General features: G+C 41.7%; 1 protein-coding gene across 1 annotated transcript in view; it reads right to left on the bottom strand.

The window, feature by feature from the left end:
• LOC106601383 (ubiquitin carboxyl-terminal hydrolase 43) overlaps nucleotides 1-24016 on the bottom strand; it is a 79812-nt gene that overhangs the window by 42980 nt on the left and 12816 nt on the right. The window contains exons 3-4 of the mRNA XM_082973118.1: nucleotides 10612-10715; nucleotides 1646-1738 (exon numbers count right to left, since the gene is read on the bottom strand). Of these exons, the coding sequence (XP_082829244.1) occupies nucleotides 1646-1738; nucleotides 10612-10715 (197 nt within the window). The remainder of the gene's footprint in view (nucleotides 1-1645; nucleotides 1739-10611; nucleotides 10716-24016) is intronic.

Here is a 24016-nt window from a genome sequence, read left to right as displayed (position 1 = left end):
GACTGGGTCTAAATAGGCGTTTGGTAGTCTAAATTCAGTGTACTTGTCTTTAGCCGCCATTTCCCGAAAGTCAGACTCTTCCCACATCTTCATTCACTAAATGTTGTGTGGTTATCCTTAGATATATTCTCCAGACTTACTCAGAGGGAATTGTTGATATGTTGTTTATATTCTAAATAAATAAAACTATTGGGAAAAAAATGCATCAAATGCATTTTACGTACATGTCTTCAGTATTTTACAGATAGAAAGATATTAAAAGTATTTATCCACAATCTGCTCCGGACAAGTCTGGTCCTGGAGTGTCTTAATAAAATAAAAACAAAACATTTAGGCTGACTTCATCCAGTGTCCATAAAAATATATTTGCGTGATATGCAAATATGTACATATTAATGAGAATTGGCTCATTTGCATATTTTTATTAAATAATTCAGAAATATCTGTATACAAAAAAGTATTATATTGTGTCTACATTCAACTGGTAAAAGATGATTGTGATATGATTGAAGGGGGAAAAAAATTTCCCTATGAGGGTGTCGTGCCTGGCCTTAATTTCTATTGACACTCCAGTTGCCCCCATGAGACTGAGCACTATTTCAATGACTGTATGTGTCACAAATAGAGAGCTCTAAATAATACCTGTAAAAGCTAGAATCCTTAATTGAAACAATAACAAAGCGTTCTCCCCGCCCTTTTATCGCTATAAAGCTAAGGGATGGGGCTGGAAATATGTAACCACTCTCAAATTCATGTAGCAACTAAGGATTCTAGCTTTACGTTGGATGCTCAGTATGAACGATCATCTACAGTATGAGATCAACGTTGTAGTGTCCATTTGTGGTGTAGGATTGGATAGATGAGTGTGTGTTAGGCTTTGAAATTTCTAGGCACACCCTGGTACCTCAATAGGAGGACACAGCTGCATGCACTTACTTCTATGACACTCCAGCCCAGGAATCTGAGATAGGTGTTAAACTCATTGCTTGACTCTAAATCATATTTTCCAATTAGGACAACTCCTCCATCTGCACTGGAGAATAAAGGTGAAAACCATACTGTTTTGACTTAGGGTTGGTCAGGCAGTGTGTGAGAGGAAACATTATCTCCTGCTTTTAACAAAAAACAAAGTTGTCAAAAGTCTTCACAAAGAGCACAATTAATGAGAGGGTGTAGGTGCTTGAAGAGTAAGGGCTTGGGGGGGACTAACTCCTTAAAAATGTATTTCCTGAACAGGCTAACAGCGGCCAAGCAGGGATGGAGTGATCTTTGTGACCTGGACATGAATGTGACATTGTTCCTGGTTTCTGAGGTGGTGCTCCTCAGGGCTTTCCTCTGGGCTTCAAGTACACTCCATCTCAGCCAGGTCTATTGTTTCTCTGTGCTACTCCAGATCTTTATTCATTCCTCTAAAATGATGAGCCTCTAGAGGACTGAAAGGGACGTTAAAAAGACACCAGTGCTTGAGTCTTGTCTACAGTGAATTTCTACGTCTGTACCTAAGGCAAGTCTTTCCGTCTACTATGGCTTTGAGTCTTACTGACAGATGTCTCCCAATAGCTTCACGTAGTACCATGGTGTGGTGTGATGTGTTGCATGGTTGTGTATTCAGTATGGTTTGTGCACTAACAGGGATAGTACTCACCTGGTGTGGCGGAGAGGGATGGGAAGTGAAATGCAGAGGAAAGGGTCAAAGGTGTTGCTCTGTTTATGACAATGAGGGCAGGTCAGCGATGACCTGTGGAAAGAAAAACAAGATTGTGTGATGTTTGACGCCTGTTTTAGACACCTGAACATGCACTTCTGTGTCAGGCCAGCAGGAAAGTGCATCTTGCTATTAAAATGGACACACTGTATGTACAGTATGTCTTGATGTTGCTGTAGAGATTTTCTATGGGAAAGATAAGGGGGTGGGTATTGGGAAAAAGCCTCACGATGCATCTGTCCCTTTAAATGGGAACCAGCACTCAGCGATTCCCTAATGATCACTAATATCATCATGGGAAGAATAGAGAACAGTCCTAAGAGATGGCTTGTTTCCTTCCTATATGAATGTTCAGGCCATAGGACTCAAAGGACAGGAAAAGAGAGCAAATCTTCCATTCTACCAATATTTCATTCCACACCTGGTTCACACACTGGCTCCAACAGACCCCTTTATGTTTAGGAGAGGAAGTTGCTTATTTTGGCAAATCACTAATTGTTTGAACAAAGAGTCAGAGGGTATTTCCATGGAAGTCCTCAGACTGCAGTGCTATTGAACTTGACTTGAATTGAACTTGACTTGAAGTACTTCTAAATCCTGTAATAGTTCTATGGCAAGAACTCCATGACTGTTTTTTCTAGTCAGGAAGCGAAAAGCATTTCACAAGGCTGCCTGAAACTATAAGAGCCTTTAGGACTGGAGTGGAATTGAGTTCAACAATGACTTTGCTGCATACAATCAAAACAAGTTGACAAAGCTATGGTTTCTTCGCAAATCTGAATTTCAAGCATAAATGTCCCTCTTACTCTTTTACCCAGCAAGGCGATGTTTTAAGACAGTATATCCCTATTCCTGTGTTTAGTATTTTTCATTGGATCAGTGCACAGAGCTTTCACTTCTCCAGCCTGCATGTCAGGAACCTTTACAAGGGGTAGCCTACCATGGGAATCTTAGCCAGAGCATAGCTGTTTAAATGTGTTTCCCTTCTAGGAAGGCACCTGACAGACCCACAGGGGCGAGTGGGGGAGAGTGAATAAAGCCCTATTCAACTCAACCCAGCTGACACTGGCTCTGAGTGGAGCTCTCTCTTGGCAGAGTGGATCGCTCCCCTACGGATGTCTTATTCTCAACAGGAAACAGAGGAGCTGCCCATGTTCCTTGCATACAAATAACACTCCAGGAGCTCCAATAAAACATAGATGTACTGTGCATTGGTAAGGAACACTTAGGCCTAAAGGAAAAGGAGGTGATATTCCCGTAATGCCTAATGGATGAAGTGTGAGCAACACTTGAGAGGGAATCCCTGTCTTTGAAGCAGTGATGCTGAAGGGTGAGAGTTTGAGTCAGCTTAAACACTAGCCCAGGGGTAGGCAACTAGATTCAGCCACGGGACGATTTTTGACAGAGCGGATAGTGTGGGACCTAAACATAATTATAATAATTTGTACACTGCAAATTGACCCCAACTAAGCCCAAAAAGAGATTATATTTGAAAATAACAATAATTTCATATCTTATTTACATCGAGACACGATCACATACACCAAGTGTACAAAACAGCCCTTTGCCCTCAGAACAACCTCAATTCGTAGGGACATGGACTCTGCAAGGAGTTGAAAGCATTCCACAGGGATGCTGACCCATGTTGACTCCAATGCTTCCCACAGTTGTGTCAAGTTGGATGGATGTCCTTTGGGTGGTAGACAATTCTTGATACACACGGGAAACTGTTGAACGTAAAAAATCCAGCAACAGGTTAGGCCAGGGGTGCTTTACATAGCACATCGTGCTCTAGCAACTCCTTGTGGTAGGCCGGGTGCCTGCAGGCTGACCTCGGTCATCAGTTGAACGGTGTTTCCTCTGACACATTGGTACAGCTGGATTCTGGGTTAAGAAACACGGTTTGGTGGGTCATGTTTTAGAGGACGCATCACTCAACCTTCACCGAGCTGCAGCAATTAGACAAGATTGTAATTGGATCACAATTGGATATTTTTTTAAAATTTTAAATTGAACCTTTATTTAACTAGGCAAGTCAGTTAAGAACAAATTCTTATTTATAATGACAGCCTACCAGGGAACAGTGCCTTGTTCAGGTGCAGAACATTTTACCTTGTCAGCTCAGGGATTCAATCCAGCAACCTTTCGGTTACCAGCCCAACACTCTAACCACAAGGTTGGCTACCTGCCGCCCTAAATTGAGAAATTGGGGAAAAATACTATATATTTTCCCAGAGAGAGAGAGAGAGATACAATACTTATTTAACCTGTCTCCTCCCCTTCATCTACACTGACTGAAGTGGATTTAACCAGTGACATCAATAAGGGATCATAACTTTTCACCTGGATTCACCTGGTCAGTCTATGTCATGAAAAGAGCATGTTTTGTGCACTTATTGTAGGTCTCCTTTTTTATTTGTGGGAATACTTGGGAACAGATTTCCTAAATTAAACTATTTTCCTGTTGATTTTAGTATTTTTTTACCAAACACTAAAATCCCCGCCCCGCAAAAAAACTTTGGGCGGCCCAAAAAAAACACTTGCGGGCTGCACTAGCCTGGGTAAAACGCTAAAAGCCATGTTTCCAAGTATCGGGACGTTCAATGTCACATTTCCTGAAAAATAAATGAATTAATTATATTTGTTATAACAGCTATTATTAGAACAATCTACTAAAGGTTAAGGGTCTAAAGCAGGGTTCCCCCAATTTGGCTTGCAGGAGGTTTTATTTGGCCCCCCCAAGTTTCCAGAGAAAATATATATATATAGTACCAGTCAGAGGTTTGGACACACCTACTCATTTGAGGGGTTTTCTTTATTTTTACTATTTTCTACATTGTAGAATAATAGTGAAGACATCAAAACTATGAAAAACAGATATGGAATCATGTAGTAACCAAAAGAATTGTTAAAACAAATCAGCCACCCTTTGCCTTGATCACAGCTTTGCACACGCTTGGCATTCTCTCAACCAGCTTCATGAGGTAGTCACCTGGAATGCATTTAAATTAACAGGTGTGCCTTGTTAAAAGTTAATTTGTGGAATTTCTTTCCTTTTTAATGCGTTTGAGCCAATCAGTTCTGTTGTGACAAGGTAGGGTTGTTTGGTATACAGAAGATAGCCCTATTTGGTAAAAGACCAAGTCCATATTATGTCAAGAACTACTTAAATAAGCAAAGAGAAATGACAGTCCATCGTTATTTTAAGACATGAAGGTCAGTCAAAAACCATCAAGGGCTATGATGAAACTGGCTCTCATGAGGACCACCACAGGAAAGGAAGACCCAGAGTTACCTCTGCTGCAGAGGATACGTTCATTAGAGTTACCAGCCTCAGAAATTGCAGCCCAAATAAATGCTTCATAGAGTTCAAGTAACAGACACATCTCAACATCAACTGTTCAGATGAGACTGGGTGAATTCGGCCTTCATGGTCGAAATTGCTGCAAAGAAAGCATAACTAAAGGACACCAATAATAAGAAGAGATTTGCTAGGGCCAAGAAACATGAGCAATGGACATGAGACCGGTGGAAATCTGTCCTTTGGTCTGATGAGTCCAAATTTGACATGTTTGGTTCCAATCGCTGTGTCTTTGTAAGACACAGGGTAGGTGAACGGATGATCTCCGCATGTGTGGTTCCCACCATGAAGCATGGAGGAGGAGGTGTGATTGTGTGGGGGTGCTCTGCTGGTGACACCTTCAGTGATTTATTTAGAATTCATGGCACACTTAACCAGCATAGGTACGACAGCATTCTGCAAAGATACCCCATTCCATCTGGTTTACGCTTTGTGGGACTATCATTTGTTATTCAACAGGACAATGACCCAAAACACACCTCCAGGCTGTGTAAGGGCTATTTGACCAAGAAAGAGAGTGATGAAGTGCTGCATCAGATGACCTGGCCTCCACAAACACCCGACTTCAACCCAATTGAGATTGTTTGGGATGAGTTGGACCGCAGAGTGACGGAAAAGCAGCCAACAAGTGCTCAGCATATGTGGGAACTCCTTCAAGACTGTTGGAAAAGCATTCCATTTGGAGCTGGTTGAGAGAATGCCGAGTGTGCAAAGCTGTCATCAAGGCAAAGGGTGGCTACTTTGAAGAATGTCAAATATAAAATCGATTTTGATTTGTTTAACACTTTTTTGGTTACTACATGATTCCATATGTGTTAATTCAAAGTTTTGATGTCTTCACTATTATTCTACAAAATAGTAAAAAATAAAGAAAAACCCTTGAAATGAATAGGTGTGTCCAACCTTTTGACTGGTAGTGTATATTGTTTTTTACATTTTCATTGTTGGACTGTAAAAACACCAGGATATGAGCTCCAAGTGATTTTATTTTTGGAAATCAGTTCCCAAGTACTCCCACGTATAACAGAGAGACACGTTATCATATACAAATGTAAGCAAGGTTTAAAATTACTATTTTGTAGTCAAATATATCTGTTTGGGCTTCTTGTGGTCAATTTGCAGTCTACAAATGATTTGTATTCACATTTTTTGTCATTTAGCAGACGCTCTCATCCAGAGCGACTTACAGTAGTGAATGCATACATTTCATTTCATGCATTTTTTTTTATTTTTATGAAAAATAATTGAGAAGGGTTATTGGAGTCTGTCAGTTGCCTTGGCAAGTCATTTAACCCTCCTGTTGTGTTCCGGTCGAATTGGACCAATTTACAAGTTCTCTCTCTGAAAAATGTTTTTTTTTGTACTGGTCCCCCGTGGGAATCAAACCCTCAACCCTGGCGTTGCACACACCATTCTGCCATTGCAAACACCATGCTCTACCAACTGAGCCACAGGGAAGACTGAGCATTTGTAGTTATGGTCCTGAGCATTTGTAATTATGGTCCGGCCCCCCGACCATCCTGTCCTGCGGCTGAATCTAATTGATGATCCCTGGCCTAAAGATTGGCTGTTAATTCTTCTCAGTGAGCCTGCAGCCTCACTGCATCTCTGAGTTCAAAAGGTCATGGCCTCTTTAGAGATTGTTGATATGTAAGGCATCATTCAGCAAGTGATCCTGAGCATCCAGACAAAACAAAGGAATTACCTTGAGTCACAGTAATAATCTCAAAAACGCTTCAAAGCCCTTTTTATTCAACCCTCTTACAGAAATATAAATAAATTAAGTGGCGAGACAAAATGAAGGTCACCCAGTCAAAACGATTCAGACAAAGAGAGGCGAGAAGCTCTGAGAGAGTGGTGGGTTTTCGTGCCGCTGTAAAAAGGCTGGGCTTCCTGTGAAACTACAGTACACCACATCCATGCTCTGCTGCCTACTGTTTGGTTTCACTCAAATGAGCAGCGCTTGACAGATAACACAGAGAGTTTCACTGCATATTACCCATGCTAGGCAGTGAGTCATGCTGTGGGATGAGAACAAAACTAGCTATATCAAAGCTTTACCTTCAAGAACTGGGCAATGCATGATTTGATCAGAGTCTACAGAGTTGTAGAGAAATAATAGGTTCAAAAGCAATACTTCCAGAGTTAGAGTAGGCACTTAACTTTTGCGGAGACATCACATTCAGACAGAGAGAATTGTATTAACGGTACTGTACAGTCAATTGAATGACAATCAATTGAATGACACCAACATGTGATGAACGTCAAATCGAATCAGCATCCAAAACTTAAAGAGATAAAAGGCCTGTCAGTATATATGAAGCTTGTTTGTACACAGACTAAGTCTTGTCAAGGATAATGGGCCTGGTGATTGTATAGTGACAAACAGACCCATTACAGTGATAATTATATTACATAATGTAGTGTTACACCCAGGACTCAAATGCTGGAAGGCAATGAGAGAGGGACAGAGGAACAGTTAACAAATCAAAGATAGGGACTCCAAAGGCTGTTCCTAAAACAAATAGCACAACAAACATCGTAAGTATATGTCACTTATAGTATTATATTAGTTATTAGTATGACAAATATTTAATCATATAAAATACATACAGTATTTTGCCATTTCAAACCCCCCAGACAGAATGAGGATATGTATCAGGACATTTGATATGAAACAGGACATTTCACTGACCACGGGGACTCTGAATCCCACTTTCACACCTTATTCTAAAAAAGCTTTGACAGTAGCTTTTCAGTTTTACACTTTCACGCCCAGGCCTAAATCCTCATCTCAGACAATGATGCTGTTGCCTGAGTGAGTGATTTGGACTGGACTAAGGGAAAAAATCTGATGGTTATGGAAAGATATGACTATGGAATATTCCTTGAGAGACATTTCTATGTAGTCCAGAGCTCTTTTCCACTGAACTAAAGCCATGCTGTAGCTCTGAAATGCAAAGTTATGTTGTTTTTGAAGTTATACTATCAGTGATCATCAGTCAAGTGTTGGATTCCAGTCTGAATCATCCTGGGTGAGTCTGGCACAGTGTTTGAGTGGGTGAGCTAGCTATGGCTGCCGAGCTAGCTATGGCTGCTTCCTGTCTAGACGCCCAATTCCCGGGTGTCACAGCAGAAACATTCATCAGTGGGTAGCAATTAAGGGATGCGCTCTGACAGATGTATTAACGGCATAACACTAAGCTGCTGATTTTCTACGAAATTAGCAGATGGAGGAAACAAAAACAAGCAGGAAATTACAAAGCAAATGGAAACTTCCACAGAGTGGCAAGTGTTCTAATTACTTCTCGACAGAGTTAAAAGGTCCAAATATACATCTGTTCTATTGTGCAGTTGTTTCCATAATTCCTTGTCAATATAGTATGACATTAGTCAAGGTTACCCAGAGAAGAGTACAGCTAACGTAAAATTGGGGGCTTGACAGAGATTTACACTTGGCATTTCGATGCAGAACTCTCATTGGCGCCTCTGTGAGAGGAGTGGACAGCCAAATCATGATGAAGGTACTGCAACAGCGCCACTACCTTCAGCAGCTCCAGTGATCTCCCGACCACAACTGTGAGATGCATCTGTTTCATAGAAACACCTAGGAGGCTTTATCTCTAAGATTAAATGAACACTTGTGAAGCTTCAGAGGCTCTGGGTTCAAAGCTGCTGTAGCAGGCGCTGAGGGGCTCTGAACACGGATTGAAAGGAATGTTATAAGGACAAAAACTGTGAAAACTCAATCAGGTTCATCAATCACAGCTTAGCAGGAAAGCTACTAGAGCAAAGATTGTATACGTTTATTCAATATGTAGGTAATCTATGCCTATTCGATTTGTACAGTTGTCGTTTTTCACTTGACCTCAAACAAACCAACCAACCCACTCATTTTACTCAGGACCATAAAAGCACTTGAAGGGGTCCCTAGTTACCTAGGAGACATAAAGGTTAGGTGGAGGGGCAGTCTTTCTTACTGCACTCTGTGCATGGGCCTTGTCAGTATTGATGATCCAGCTAGGCTCAGTAATTACTGGAATGTCTGCAGTGATTTAATGAGGTTACTCTTTTTTTTGTATCCGTTATTTTACCAGGTAAGTTGACTGAGAACACGTTCTCATTTACAGCAACAACCTGGGGAATAGTTACCGGGGATGAATGAGCCAATTGTAAACTGGGGATTATTAGGTGACTGTGATGGTTTGAGGGCCAGATTGGGAATTTAGCCAGGACACCAGGGTTAACACCCCTACTCTTACAATAAGTGCCATGGGATCTTGAATGACCTCAGCGAGTCAGGACACCCATTTAACATCCCATCCAAAAGACAGCACCCTACACAGGGCAGTGTCCCCAATCATTGCCCTGGGGGATTGGGATATTTTTTAGACCAGAGGAAAGAGTGCCTCCTACTGGCCCTCCAACACCACTTCCAGCAGCATCTGGTCTCCCATCCAGGGAGTAACCAGGACCAACCCTGCTTAGCTTCAGAAGCAAGCCAGCAGTGGTATGCAGGGTAGTAGGCTACTGGCCTTTTTCCTGCTAATACATATACAACCTCTACCCACTTAGAGTTATAATGACATCTCCACTACATATATACAACCTCTACCCACTTAGAGTTATAATGACATCTCCACTACACATTATCTGATAATTACAATTTAATCCAATCAATGAGAACTGGATCGATGAGTCATCGGTAATAGAATGTGATGTGGGAAAAAAGCCTCCATTCCTAACTCTGCATTGGTTGTACAATAATTGTAAAGAACTCATAGGAGAGGTGCAAAACCCAATAGACCAAATTACAGGCAGTGTGACCGATGGACTAACAGCTTATATCAAGACAAGCATGAAACTGATTTCCACACAAATGACCATAATTGCATTGAACTGTATAACATATGGTTCATAATTAAAGGAAATGTATTAAAATTGGAATGGGCAACAAAGTTTTACGCAATACGTTTTTGTTTAGCCAACCTACAAAGTTTTTCTAAATCTCAATCAATCTCTCAACAACAGACTCCCTCGCAACCTCATCCAGGTGCACTGAAAGGAATAGAACAGGTTATACAAAAACACAACTGGCTCCTAATGGAAATAAAATAACAAAAGCTGTCACATTTTGACACTTTTTAATTATTTATTATTTTATAGCATTATCATCTAAGGAGCAGGTTGAGCCATGAAAAATATTTCACAATGAACCAAGGAAAGAAAAGTAACTCTTCTGTTTTACATTCAAGACACTGAATCGGAGGGAAATTGTTGACTGACACAAATATGAAAGACAATTCTCTGTATAGTAATTCGTTTATTTTTCACCTGTCCTTCAAGGTGCAAGGCAGCAGTTTTTACATTAGCACAAGTCCATGACTTTCCACATTAAGTTCCAGGGGTTAAGTCAACTGTATTCTACTCAGCTAAGCTCAGATGCCATCAATGCCATCAATGCTTGCAGGACTAAGGTGCAGATAGTAATAGGGCTATTCTCTAGCAGTATGCTATGGGCAGACCTGGCAAACTGGAAACTCACTTGTATTGTGCCTGGAAGTGTTCCTGTACAAAGCTGTGGCATGCCCCGGGCTGCTGCGAGTGGGAAAGCTCAGTGACCATCGCCTCCTCTGATATACCAGGGCCCTGGAATAGAGAGTGGACAAACAGAAACACATCATTGTAACATCTACAATCGCTGACAGTAAAAAAAACATCAGGTTCAACTAAATCCACTGCTATTCGGATGACACCCAGATTTACATCCACACCAAACCCACCTCTCACCTGTTTCCCCCGTCACTGATCAACTGTCTCCAGGACATCAAAAACTGGATGACACCCAATCTACTCAAACTCAACAGCAATAAAACTGAGGTCATGCTGGTGGCTTCCAAAGTTCCCCTCAAGAAAGTGTGTGACCTCATGATGTCCATTGATGGCTGCACCATCTGCCCATTATCCGAGGTCTGAAATCTGGGTGTTATCCTGGACCCCACTCTCTCCTTCGTGCCCCACATCAAGTCTGCCACCAAATCTGCCTTATTTCACCTCCGTAACATTTATTTTTATTTAACCTTTATTTAACCCTCCCCAAAACAAGACTGTGTACTATCGTGGACCGGGCTTTCAGCGCTGCTGCCCCCCCAAACTCTGGAACTCTCTTTCCCCAGCCACCCAAAACTCTGGGGGCATTGCTACTAGCTACTAGAGTTAGCGCAATGACATGCTAGCTGTTCCCATTAATTTCCAGTCATTGAGCTAACAACTATCCATTTAAAAGTGCATCTTGGCAGAAATATATACTTATTTTTTTACATCAGTGGCAACAATTTAGCAGTGGTGTCTCACAAATGAATATAGGAGTTAACACGGGACTGAGGGGAGGAACAGATCAGCATAAAATATATTAAATGAATATCTGTCTAGCTAGAACATTGTTAAATGTCTTTTTTTTGTATTAAAAGGGGATTTTCAAAGGCAGTGGAAAGTATTGACGTGAATACAACCCGCTTGGGGTACTTCTCTCGATATTCTTTAATCCACTCACCTACAGCAGAGCTGAACTGGCCTTGAAAAAGATAAAAGAGGAGGAAAAAGCGATTAAACTAACAGAGACTGATCACTGAAACCACGCAAGGTCAAAAAAACAAGCTGATCTGGGACGGCACACAACGAGGGCATAGCCCAGCTATGTGATAATGAATTAAATGAATTGAAAACTGTCCCGTCAGCGCAGATTTGACTGAACTAATCTACCTAGCCCTAGCTGCACCATCAACAACTATGGCAGCAACAACAGCAGCCTTTGCTCCTACTTCATCGTCACTTCTGAGGGAGTCTCTAGTACTTTCTAATGGCGGTTTGTGGCCAGTGTGACTCTGTGGAACAATAATTACTGCAGAGTATGTAATGGCTGGATGCAGTGTAGTCATTTGAAACCAATGTAATGTCAAATCTGAATCATTCTCTCACTATGGTATCAGGTTCATGGTTGCACCATTTCATAAAACCACGCTGTCTTGTGACAGGAGAGCCAGAAGGAGATGTGTGGTTGTGATGGATATTTTGGTACAGCAATGGTAAAAACGAAACAAAAGGTACCATACCATAGGCACTGAGACAGGATGGATGACTGAGAAAAAGAGAGGTAATACTGCATAATGTCATTAGGGGCATTTATTAGGCTTAATTACCCCTCTCATTTCCTGGGATAAAAAAAAAATGTTTTAATGTCACATACACCAGATAGGTACTGTGAAATGTGTTGTTTTGTGTTGTTTTACAGGGTCAGTCATAGTAGTACTGTCACGTGTGCTCCCTCTCTCCGGCCTCTAGGTCACCAGGCTGCTCGTTTAAGGCGCACACCTGTCACCAGTGTTACGCGCATTTGTGCATAATGACACTCACCTGGACTCCATCACCTCCTTGATTACCTGCCCTTTATATGTCACTCCCTTTGTTTTTTTCCCCTAGTCGTCATTGTTTATGTTTTATGTCAGTGCTCTGTTTGTGTTTCTTGTTTTGTTTATTTATTAAACGTATTCACTCCCTGAACTTGCTTCCCGACTCTCAGTGTACATCTTTACAAGTACGGCGCCCCTGGAGCAAATTAGGCCTAAGTGCCTTGCTCAAGGGCACATCAACAGATTTTTCGCCTTGTCGGTTCGGGTATGATGGCTTGATTACCGATTATTACTATAACTGAGCTCTCACAAACTCTCTTCGAAGACGTCTGAAACTTCAACATGCATCTGCAATATAGTCAATATCAACTGCACAATATGTGCTCACTGACAACGTCGGTTATGAAAGTGACAAAGTAGAACATTTTCCTTATTGTCTATTTCCTGATTTATACAGTTACGGTTACAGTTACCGTAGCTGATTATGCATCAAAGTATAGGTAAGACACAGTTAAGCCTTTATTCCTACAAAACAAGCGCATTGTTGGATAACAATGGTTATAAATAAAAAAATAAAGGCAGCATTATGCACCAAAGATACGAACATCAGATTTTCAAGTGCAAAGGGAATTGTAGCTGCCATTTGCCTTCAGGCATTCAGGATTTAGTGAAGTAACATGATGCACTTCAGATGCCTAGTGGAAATATTTAATGGTACAAAATTGTACATTATGGAGTAAATATATGACTACAATACAGCCTTTGTGTGTGTGTGTGTGTGTGTGTGTGTGTGTGTGTGTGTGTGTGTGTGTGTGTGTGTGTGTGTGTTTGCGTGCAATGTGTAGCTCCCAAACTGAAACAGCTTTGACCTTGAAGGTGACATTTGTCACAAAGAACATTTGATGTGTCTGGATTCTTTTAAATTGGAAATAAACATTCATACTTTAAACATTCAGCACCTGAACAAAGCCACTGGATGTACACGTTTAACTATGATAACAAATCTCTGACTCACCTTTTCTTATCAAGAGTGGTTCACTTGGAAAAAGGCCAAGCTATAACCACATTTCCATGTTAGCACATTATTACTGAAGTTACTGGAGCGTTACTAGACGCCAGGCACTTGAAAATGCATTGTCATCATATCAATTTAGCCCTCATTTGACAGGCTCATGGAGGCTGTCAGAGCATTATTGCTCACCAAGGCTCTCTGTTGACTCTTTCTCCACCACACCACGTCTCCTGTCCTGATCCCATACTGACTGCCACTGTTCCCAGGCAGCTAGCTCAACCATGACCCCGTCTCATGAATGGAGCTGAAAGGAGGTTTTGAATTTCGGTTGTAGAAAAAAGTGTAGCGTAGTGTGGTGTGGAGTGCTCAGGAGGAGAGTTCCTCTAACTAACCAACGCCACTGAGTCTTTTCTTCCAAGTCCACTTCAGCTTAGCACAGACCGGAATGTGACCGAAGCATGACCTTCCCCTCTTGCACAGGGCTTCAATAGGCACATACAATCACAAATGTTCCCTCTTCTCTCATTTCCCTCCACTCTCACTTTAGTGAGTTCCTCTATGGTTTTAGCTCTCTCCATCACACTCTACTCCACTCAGTCACTCCCTCATCCTTCTCTCATAACATTCTCTCTTTTCCCCTCCCTGTGTGGTACGGTCATGCTCTGCTGAGCCTCCTCTTATTTGTCAAGGGGTAACAGGTCTTTAGAGCAGGCATTGAGAGCAGAGAGAGAGAGAGAGAGAGAGAGAGAGAGAGAGAGAGAGAGAGAGAGAGAGAGAGAGAGAGAGAGAGAGAGGTTATGAGGTCTGCTCTCCTGAGGCCGATGCTCCTACAGAACATATTGCTAGCTGAATTCATGCCTTACTACCACTCTCTGGCCTCCTCAGCGGCAGAGTTGACTGGAGCTGGAGAGATAATACATTCCAGAGTTATCTTTATGCAGAGATAACAACACAGCGTTCCGAGACCAATGAGCCCAGCCCAGACACAGACTTATCACCTCACTAAATTCCCTAGTGAGCCTGGCCAAGTCATCAGACTGTGAGGCGGCAGCATCATGTTAGCAGCAACCGCTAGTATGGCTGGGACGATACCAGTATCTCAATCTGTTTTCAATGGCAAAAATTAAAACACGAAGCTGACCAACTCTTTGGTCCTTTAAAAACCTGCTGTATGTAAAATATTGTGTGCTATAGTTTGGAAAGTAAATAAATGTGAATCTGGATGACAACATAATGTTTGTTTCCAACATTAGGGCTGTTTTCCTAAAGAAGTTAAATCCGCTTCGTGTTTTGTTTCCTTGTCACTAATGAATATGGCGATACTACAGGTAATCAAATGGCTACAGGTAATCAAATGGCTACCCGGACTATTTGCATTGTGTGCCCCCCCCAACCCCTCTTTTACGCTGCTGCTACTCTCTGTTTATCATATATGCATAGTCACTTTAACTATACATTTATGTACATACTACCTTAGTTGGCCCGACCAACCAGTGCGTGTTATCTGCATTGTGTCCCGCCACCCACCACCTGCCAACCCCTCTTTTACGCTACTGCTACTCTCTGTTCATCATATATGCATAGTCACTTTAACCATATCTACATGTACATACTACCTCAATCAGCCTGACTAACCGGTGTCTGTATGTAGCCTCGCTACTTTTATAGCCTTGCTACTGTATATAGCCTCGCTACTGTTATTTTTCACTGTCTTTTTACTGTTGTTTTATTTCTTTACTTACCTATTGTTCACCTAATACCTTTTTGCACTATTGGTTAGAGCCTGTAACTAAGCATTTCACTGTAAGGTCTACACCTGTTGTATTTGGTGCACATGACAAATCAACTTTTGATTGATTTGATTTGATTTGATACTGGTATCCAGAGGTGTGGACTCGAGTCACATGACTTGGACTCGAGTCAGACTCGAGTCACAAATATGATGACTTGCAACTCGACTTTGACTTTAACACCAATGACTCGTGACTTAACTTGGACTTGAGCCTTTTGACTTGACCTGACTTGATACCCTCCCCAAGCCCAAATATAAAAAATGATGCTATTAAAAAAAGTGTGCAGCACATCAACTCTTCATTTAACAGATTACAGTTTGATTACAGCCAATCAAATTGTGCCAGCTGAGAACAAGTTGTGCGTGGCAGTGCAGAGGAACATCGGCAGGTGAATTCAGATGGAGCCCTTGGAAAGATGATACCCCAAATTATTATTTTCGGATATAAAGATGATGCTGTATCAACAAAAAACAGATTGCAACTTGCAAAACATGCAGGAAGAATATTACAGACGGAGGCGCAACAATTTCCAACTTTGTTCGACATTTAAAGCTGCACAAAGAACGGTAAGTCGTGGCTAATATAGCCGACAGCTATAGAAAATGTATAACTCTGCTAGTGTAGCATGTAGGTTAACGTAACGTTAAATCAATGAGCCTCCACACAGTCAGTCAGTGCGGGAACGTGATCATTGCATCCAAGATAGAGCTACAACTGGCTAGGCAGTTGGTAGCCTAAATCCTGCCTGATGTTACTGCTGTTCCTAAAACCATTGACATATGTTAATGTGTGTGTATGTAAGGTTGGGCGATTGTGTACAAGCCTACATCGCCCGATTGCGCCCCATAGTGATCCTCGATAGTCGATCACTATTGGGGGGGGGGGGGGGGTCTTTCAAGTGGCTACCCATGTATTTCCATGGAAATATAACGTTTATTTGGAAAGTAATAAATATATAGATATTTTTAAAGACATCCATGATTTGCGTAAACGTAATATACTAACTATTACTCTTGTTAAAAATATGAAATGGTATTACATTTGGTAAAGAGCACATTATGACTTGTTTAGGACACGAAACTCAAAGTTTAGGACTTGAGACTTGACTTGATACTTGTCGGTCTTGACTTGAGACTTGACTCGGACTTGCCTGTCTTGACTTGGGACTTGACTTGGGACTTGAGTGCTAAGACTTGAGACTTACTTGTGACTTGTAAAACAATGACTTGGTCCCACCTCTGCTAGTATCGTCCCGGCCCTACTAAAGACGTGAGCACAGTGAGAAACTGAGACACACAGACATATGATTCAGTAAGGCAGAAGTCATCTAAACTGATCAGGCTAGATAACGATTCCCATTAAATTAACTAAAACTGCTACTGTGCTCAAAGTAATATTTTGACAGTTTTTATATACCATTAAACCTCAATTAATAGCCCCGGCGTTTATTTGCTTCAATCACTGAACACAACCGGCGCTTATTAGAGACAGGTGTCTATTTCCTTAATGCACACAGCTTTTTCTCAATACAATTTTGAAAAGACTACAACTGTAACGTTCTGACCAGTAAAGGGGTTATTTGTTATTGTAGTTTGGTCAGGACATGGCAGGGGGTGTTTGTTTTATGTGGTTCGGGGTTTGTTGGGTTATGTTATTATGTAAGAGGGGTGTTTGTTTAGAGTGTTCCGGGGTTTTTGGGCTATGTTCTATGTTAGTATATTTCTATGTTTATCTAGTATGTCTAGTTCTATGTTTAGTTAATGGGGTTGACCTTCAATTGGAAGCAGCTGCTCCTAGTTGCTTCTAATTGAAGGTCCTACTTAAGAGGGTTGTTTTTCTGTGGGATGTTGTGGGTAGTTGTCTCCTGTTTTGTGTCTGTGCACCTGACAGGACTGTTTAGTGTCGGTCGTTGTTTTGTATTCGTGATTTGTTTGTTTTTCCTTCTTTTAAATTAATAAAGAAGATGAGTATACACGTTCCCGCTGCACCTTGGTCCAATCCTTACGACGCCCGTTACAACAACACTGTTTAATGTGACCAGTATGACCAGTATAAACATTATAATAACAAATCCATCGCAGATCATACTTGCAAAGACTAGGCTGCCTATCATACGCCAACAATTTCGCGCTTCAGCACCATTCTCTCACTCGTTGCGCCTTGTATCCCCCGTAGTTGAGCCGACCATGTCAAATCACACTGCTGTCTCATCCTTGGAAATTATGTTGCTCTCCTCTATCTTCTTTTGCGCAATCTTTACATTACTCACTGAAGTTTACTCATAAACAACTCATTTAGACCCAGCGTTTATTCGAAAAAGGCTGAAATGTGTGTCAATGCCTGGCTATGAAAAGGGAGACTGCGTTTATTTGAGACTGCGTTTAATTTAGGTTTTACGGAATGTGGACAACTATAGTATCTTGAGAGGTCTCAAACTTGAATGTCATGTCTAACATTGAGATGCTATCTTGGAAATCGGTTGTCAGAAAAAGGTCAAGCTCAAACCTGATAAAAATGCCAGTAAAAAAATGGATTAGGCAGAAAAAGGTGGAAAGTAGATATTTTGAGTCAACATGGAAAGCCTGATTTTAGGACAAAACGTATTCCTTCTGAAAATATAGTCATTTAGTGGTAATGCTATGGTATGGTACACTACAGTAATGTATCTGCTGGGACAAATTTCTGTAGCTCACTGTATGTTTATACAGGATGAAGTTTGTCCCTCGAAAAACTGTCAGTGGGGTGTCTTCTATCTTGTACAGTTTCTTGTGAGACAGTGTATGGTGCACACAAACACACACACACGCACGCCCGGACATACACACAAACACTCAAAAAGGCAACAGACTGATGTCCAAGACGGGAACATAATGTACTGTAATGTGTGTCCTTGATAAATGCTTTATCAAATGACTCCGCTTGTCATGGACACAAAGAGAAACAGCAAGTTGTCAAAAAGCCTGTGTTCATGTCTGCTGCTTCTTCTAGGCCATCAACTCTGTGACACAAAAAAGTAGTATGTCGGTGAAGGATGGCGCTTTAGTGCTCTGCTATAAGTGAAAATGGAGATGAACACATTTTCAAAAGGGAGATTCAGATTAAATTAAAATGACTTGAGCTCTTTCCAACAGTTCTAAGATGAGGTGGCTGTGGTTGAGTGGTCTCACTGACAGAGCAGAGCCCTGTAATGGAGAGGAAAGGCCAACTGATGAGGGAACATTTCATTAGAAGCAGAGTGGACAAATAATGATTTATTACTAAACCTGTATAAATAGCTTCATCGGCAAAGGCTACGATTGCTTGCCTGCCGCAGGCAACGTAGTCATGTTTATTTGACTTTGCCCTGGTGTTCTTATAAACAGCAATACTGTGTAAACAAACGAACAGATATTTCATTTGTTCAACTTAGTGCTTAACAAGGGTGGTGAGAGGCATCACAACAACTTCAAGCACTTTAGCGTCTAAATTGAGTAAAAGAAGCTGAATTTAATTTTGTCAGCAAATATTGTCATTAACTTTTTTGGGATGGGGGCAGCATTCGGAATTTTGGATGAAAAGCGTGCCCAAAGTAAACTGCTTGCTACTCAGGCCCAAAAGCAAGGATATGCATATAATTGGTAGATTTGGATAGAAAACACTCCAAAGTTTCTAAAACTGTTAAAAATGTCTGTGAATATAACAGAACTTATGCGGCAGGCAAAACCCTGAGGACAAACCATCCAGGAATTTTTGTTGTTGTTTAGGTGACAGTGTTTTCAATGGGTTTTCTATGTGGATCTAGATTTCTAAGGCACTTGCTTGCAGTTCCTATTGCTTCCACTGGATGTCAATAGTCTTTAGAAAGTGGTTGATGTTTTTCTTTTGAGTAATGAAGAAGTATGGCTGTTCAGAACGAGGGTCGAGTCTAGTGTACTGTTGTGGTTGGGGTGCGCGACCTGAAAGCTCGCTCCACTTTGTTTTAGTCCGGTATTGAACACAGTTTATCTCGTCTTAAATTTTATCGATTATTTACGTAAAAAAATACCTAAAGTTGTATTAGGAAAGTTGTTTGAAATGTTTGGATCAAGATTACAGGTAACTTATTAGATATTTTGTAGTCATGTTGCGCGAGTTGGGACCGGTGTTTTTCTGATTCAAACGCGCCAAATAAATTGACATTTTGGAGATATAACGACGGAATTGATCAAACAAAAGGACCATTAATGATGTTTATGGGACATATTGGAGTGCCAACAGAAGAAGATTTTCAAAGGTAAGGCATGACTTATATCGTTATTTCTGAGTTTTGTGTTGCGCCTGGCGGGTTGAATTATGATTGTCATGTGTTTTTTTGATGGGGTGCTGTCCTCAGATAATAGCATGGTTTGCTTTCGCTGAAAAGCCTATTTGAAATCTGACACGGTGGCTAGATTAACAAGAAGTTAAGCTTTAATTTGTTGTATTGCACTTGTGAATGTATGAAAGTTAAATATTTCTAATACTTTCTTTTGAATTTCGCTCTCTGCCATTTCACCGGATGTTGTCGAAACGTTCCGCTAGCGGAACCCCTAGCCGTAAGCAACTACCCACTGGGCACAGACGTCAATTCAACGTATATTCCGCGTTGGTTCAATGTAATTTCATTGAAATGATTTGTAAACAACATTGACTCAACCAGTGTATACTCAGTAGGTATCCTTAAAGATTATATCAAGTAAAATAAAATAAATTGAGATTATGATCAGCAATTATCCCCTTGAAAATAATTTCTGCCATAGATACAATACAATATCGCAAACATACAGCAGACCCACATGAAGAAAAGCATGGTCAGTGGTTACAAGTTTGTGTTCAGGATGGACATACAGTAGATCAACGTATACAGGGATCACAGTAAATATCAGATCAGATGGTCATTTGATTGGCTGATTACAATGGCTTATCAAGTTGTCCTTTCAAACAGTTCTAGTGAAAATCCCTTCTAAAAAAAGTACTCTGCTATATATCTTTACAGTATAAGACCACATTTTACAAAGTGAATGATTAATGTGAAGGGGCACTTGACTGGGCACAGAGGAGATGAGGACATTAACGAAGTCTGAAAAGAGAACATGGAGGAATTTCAGCCACTGTCAGTTTAATGCACAAAACAGAACTCATCATGTAGTAGTAACGTGCGACCGCTAATACCCAAGATATGTTAAGTTGTGAAATTGTCAACCTTTCTTAATCCAAAAGCCTCAATGCCAGGAGAGGCGTGTGCCGATACCCCGGGAGTAAGAAGAACATTAAAACTCCAATCCCTCACCCTGGCAGCTACAGCGGTGTAATTGATTCCTAGGATTTAGATAAATGACAAAGATACAGTTGTGAGCAACTGAGTGGAAGGACTAGAGCCTAGTTGCTAGCGCAGCACTGTCAACGAGGGGGACAGAGTTCATCTATTGTGATTCCTGAGCTGACCAACCAGAGAAAAATACTGCAGCATTGTTATCGGCTAGCGAAAGTGGACAGTGGCTCAAAGGGGTCACTTTCTGTAACCACCAGAGCATACAAGACAGTTTTGACAGCGATTTAAGTCCATGTCCAGACATTGGTAAGTGTAAAATCAAGATAATAAGCACTACAGTGCAAACAAGCTTCCTGCTCTTACGACGCTCCACCACGCTCGAGGCCATTCACTTCTGAAACACTTACCCATCGTCAACTCTCCATAGAGGGTAATGACTAGACTAAGACTGATAACGGGACTTTATTTCATTGTGGTGCTGACTGAGAGCCTGAAATCACACACATTAACAGAATGGTCTGTCCTCTAGTGAGGTTTTATATAATTAACCCAAATGTCACCCATAGTGATTCATACCAGTGTTCAGGAACCTGGGCACTTTCACTCCACCGCAGAGGAATTCCAGCAAATATCCTGCGTGGATCACCTGTCTCGTCCTGATGGGTTTTCAGGGATGGAGCGTAAAGGGGGACGAGGTTTCCCAGTAATGGGCCTGCTGTGAATAATTTAAGCATCCACGGAAACACTGAGATGGACATGTGCCTGTGGAAGGAGCAGAGCACTAGGGGAGAGTGATTGAGAACAGGGGCTGCAAGAGCAGAGCTCTAACCTCTCCAGTAAAGCTGAACACACAGACAGTGAAAGAGAGAGAGAGTGCACTACACAGCGCTGACATGCACAGCGTTAATGAATAATGGACGTCTCCCTCTGAGAAACCTCCTACCACGTCCCTCTCTAAAAATAGCCCCTTCTTTTGTCAAGGTGGACAGGGGTAGCAGCACTACTGTCAGAGCCCCACCTCATAGGGAATCACTCTTTGTGGGAGCATCGTTATGGACATGCTAAGTGGGAATACTCTGCTGAACAGGGTGAGGCTGACCTCAGTGTGTAGTAGGTAGGTTGTGGCCTGCTAGATGATGTGTGTGTCTGGTCAGGTCTGGTTAGTGGGAATTTGTTAGAAAGCAGACCTGTCCAGAGGCAGAATTCTGGCCTTGGTATCCTTCTGTGAGTTCACAAAGGGTATCAGCTACAATGACCCCTGGGATCTCAAGACTGGTTATACACTACATGACCAAAAGTATGTGGACACCTGCTCATCGAACATCTCATTCCAAAATAATGGGGATTAATATGGAGTTGGTCCTTCCTTTGCTGCTATAACAACCTCCACTATTCTGGGAGGTTTTCCACTAGATGTTGGAACATTGCTGGGGGGGACTTGCTTCCATTCAGCCACAAGAGCATTAGTAAGGTCGGGCACTGATGTTGGGCGTTAGGCCTGGCTCGCAGTCTGCATTCCAATTCATCCCAAAGATGTTCGATGGAGTTGAGGTCAGGGCTCTGTGCAGGCCAGTCAAGTTCTTCCATACCGATCTTCACAAACCATTTCTGTATGTACCTCGTTTTGTGCATGAGGTCATTGTCATGCTGAAACAGGAAAGGGTCTTCCCCAAACTGTTCCCACAAAGTTAGAAGCACAGAATCGTCTAGAATGTCATTGTATGCTGTAGCGTTAAGATTTCCCTTCACTGGAACTAAGGGGCCTAGCCCGCACCATGAAAAACAGCCCCAGACTATTATTCCTCCTCCACCAAACTTTACAGTTGGCACTATGCATTCGGGCAGGTAGCGTTCTCCTCGCATCCGCCAAACCCAGATTCGTCCGTCAGGACTGCCAGATGGTGAAGCGTGATTCATCACTCCAGGGAATGCGTTTCCACTGCTCCAGAGTCCAATGGTGGCGAGCTTTACACCACTCCAGCCGATGCTTGACATTGCGCATGGTGATCTTACATGCTGACTTCACCGCTCGCATCGAGTGCCCGAGCATTGCAAAATAAATGTAAACATACATTATTTTATTATTGTTGCCAAGGGCTAAAATAGAAGTCAGTTCTATTTCTGACGCAGATCGCACCGCAAGTCCTGCCTCTCCCATCTCCTCATTGGTTTATAGAAGCAGATACCCACATGCCATCTCCTCATTGGTTATACCCACGTGGGTGACTGAAAGACGAACGGAGGTCGGTGGTGGTAATACACGTTATGAAAGTTAGTTGCCAGTCGCCAAAGTACAAAGAAGAAAAAGCCTGGAAGGAGGAGAGATGACTAGAAACGATTCGGTTGACCGTTTTATGTGTAGATTAATTGTCGGAGTAGAGGACCTTGTGCATTTCAGGTAAAATAACAACTCAACGTTTATATCCCAGGACAAATTAGCTAGCAACAGCAAGCTAGCAAAATAGGACAAATTAGCTAGCAACTGCAAGCTAGCTAGCTAAATTGCCTTAAATGTTTAATGCTTTTCGACCTGTCCCCAAATTAATATAATTGGTTCAGAGTTTGTTTTGATATTTTAACCTGTGTGTCGTGATCGCGTTTGGTGTGGGGGGACAAAATCAATTTGCGCACGATGGCGCACACAGTTAGGGTACGGTGTTATGCTTGTGTGCGGCTGCTCAGCCATGGAAATCCATCTCATTAAGCTCCCAACTAACAGTTGGTGTGCTGACGTTGCTTCCAGAGGGAGTTTGGAACTCGATAGACGATTTTACGCTCTTCAGCACTCGGCGGTCCAGTTCTGTGAGCTTGTGTGGCCTACCACTTTGCGGCTGAGCCATTGTTGCTCCTAGACGCTTCCACTTCACAATAACAGCACTTACAGTTGACCGGGGCAACTCTAGCAGGGCAGGACTTTTACGAACTGACTTGCTGGAAAGGTGGCATCCTATTAAGGTGCCACGTTGTGGGTCACTGATCTCTTCATTAAGGTCATTCTACTGCTAATGTTTGTCAATGGAGATTGCCTGCATGGCTGTGTGCTCGATGTTATACACATGTCAGCAACAGGTGTGGCTGAAATAGCCAAATCCGATAATTTGATGGGGTGTCCACATACTTTTGTGTATATATAGTGTACCATGATCTCTGGTTTGATTCTGACGACAGCTGCCCACATGAAGAAAATACTATAGTATACTATGGTATAAATACTATATTATAAACTGGGTGGTTCGAGCCCTGAATGCTGATTGGCTGACAGCCGTGGTATATCAGACCGTATACCACATGTATGACAAAACATGTATTTTTACTGTAATGTAAATACTGTAATAAAAGATAATGTAAATACTGTAATAAAAGATAATATAGTAATTCATGTAGTGTTTTTGCAGATTGTAGTATACTGTAGTATTTACTGTAGTGTTTTTGTGGACTGTAATATACTGTAGTATGTACTATAGTGT

This window comes from Salmo salar, chromosome 03 (genome assembly GCF_965601325.2).
Source record: "Salmo salar chromosome 03, fSalSal1, whole genome shotgun sequence".
NCBI lineage: Eukaryota > Metazoa > Chordata > Actinopteri > Salmoniformes > Salmonidae > Salmo > Salmo salar.
The sequence above is the reverse complement of the archived record's forward strand: the minus strand, read 5'-3'. Positions and strand labels throughout refer to the sequence as shown.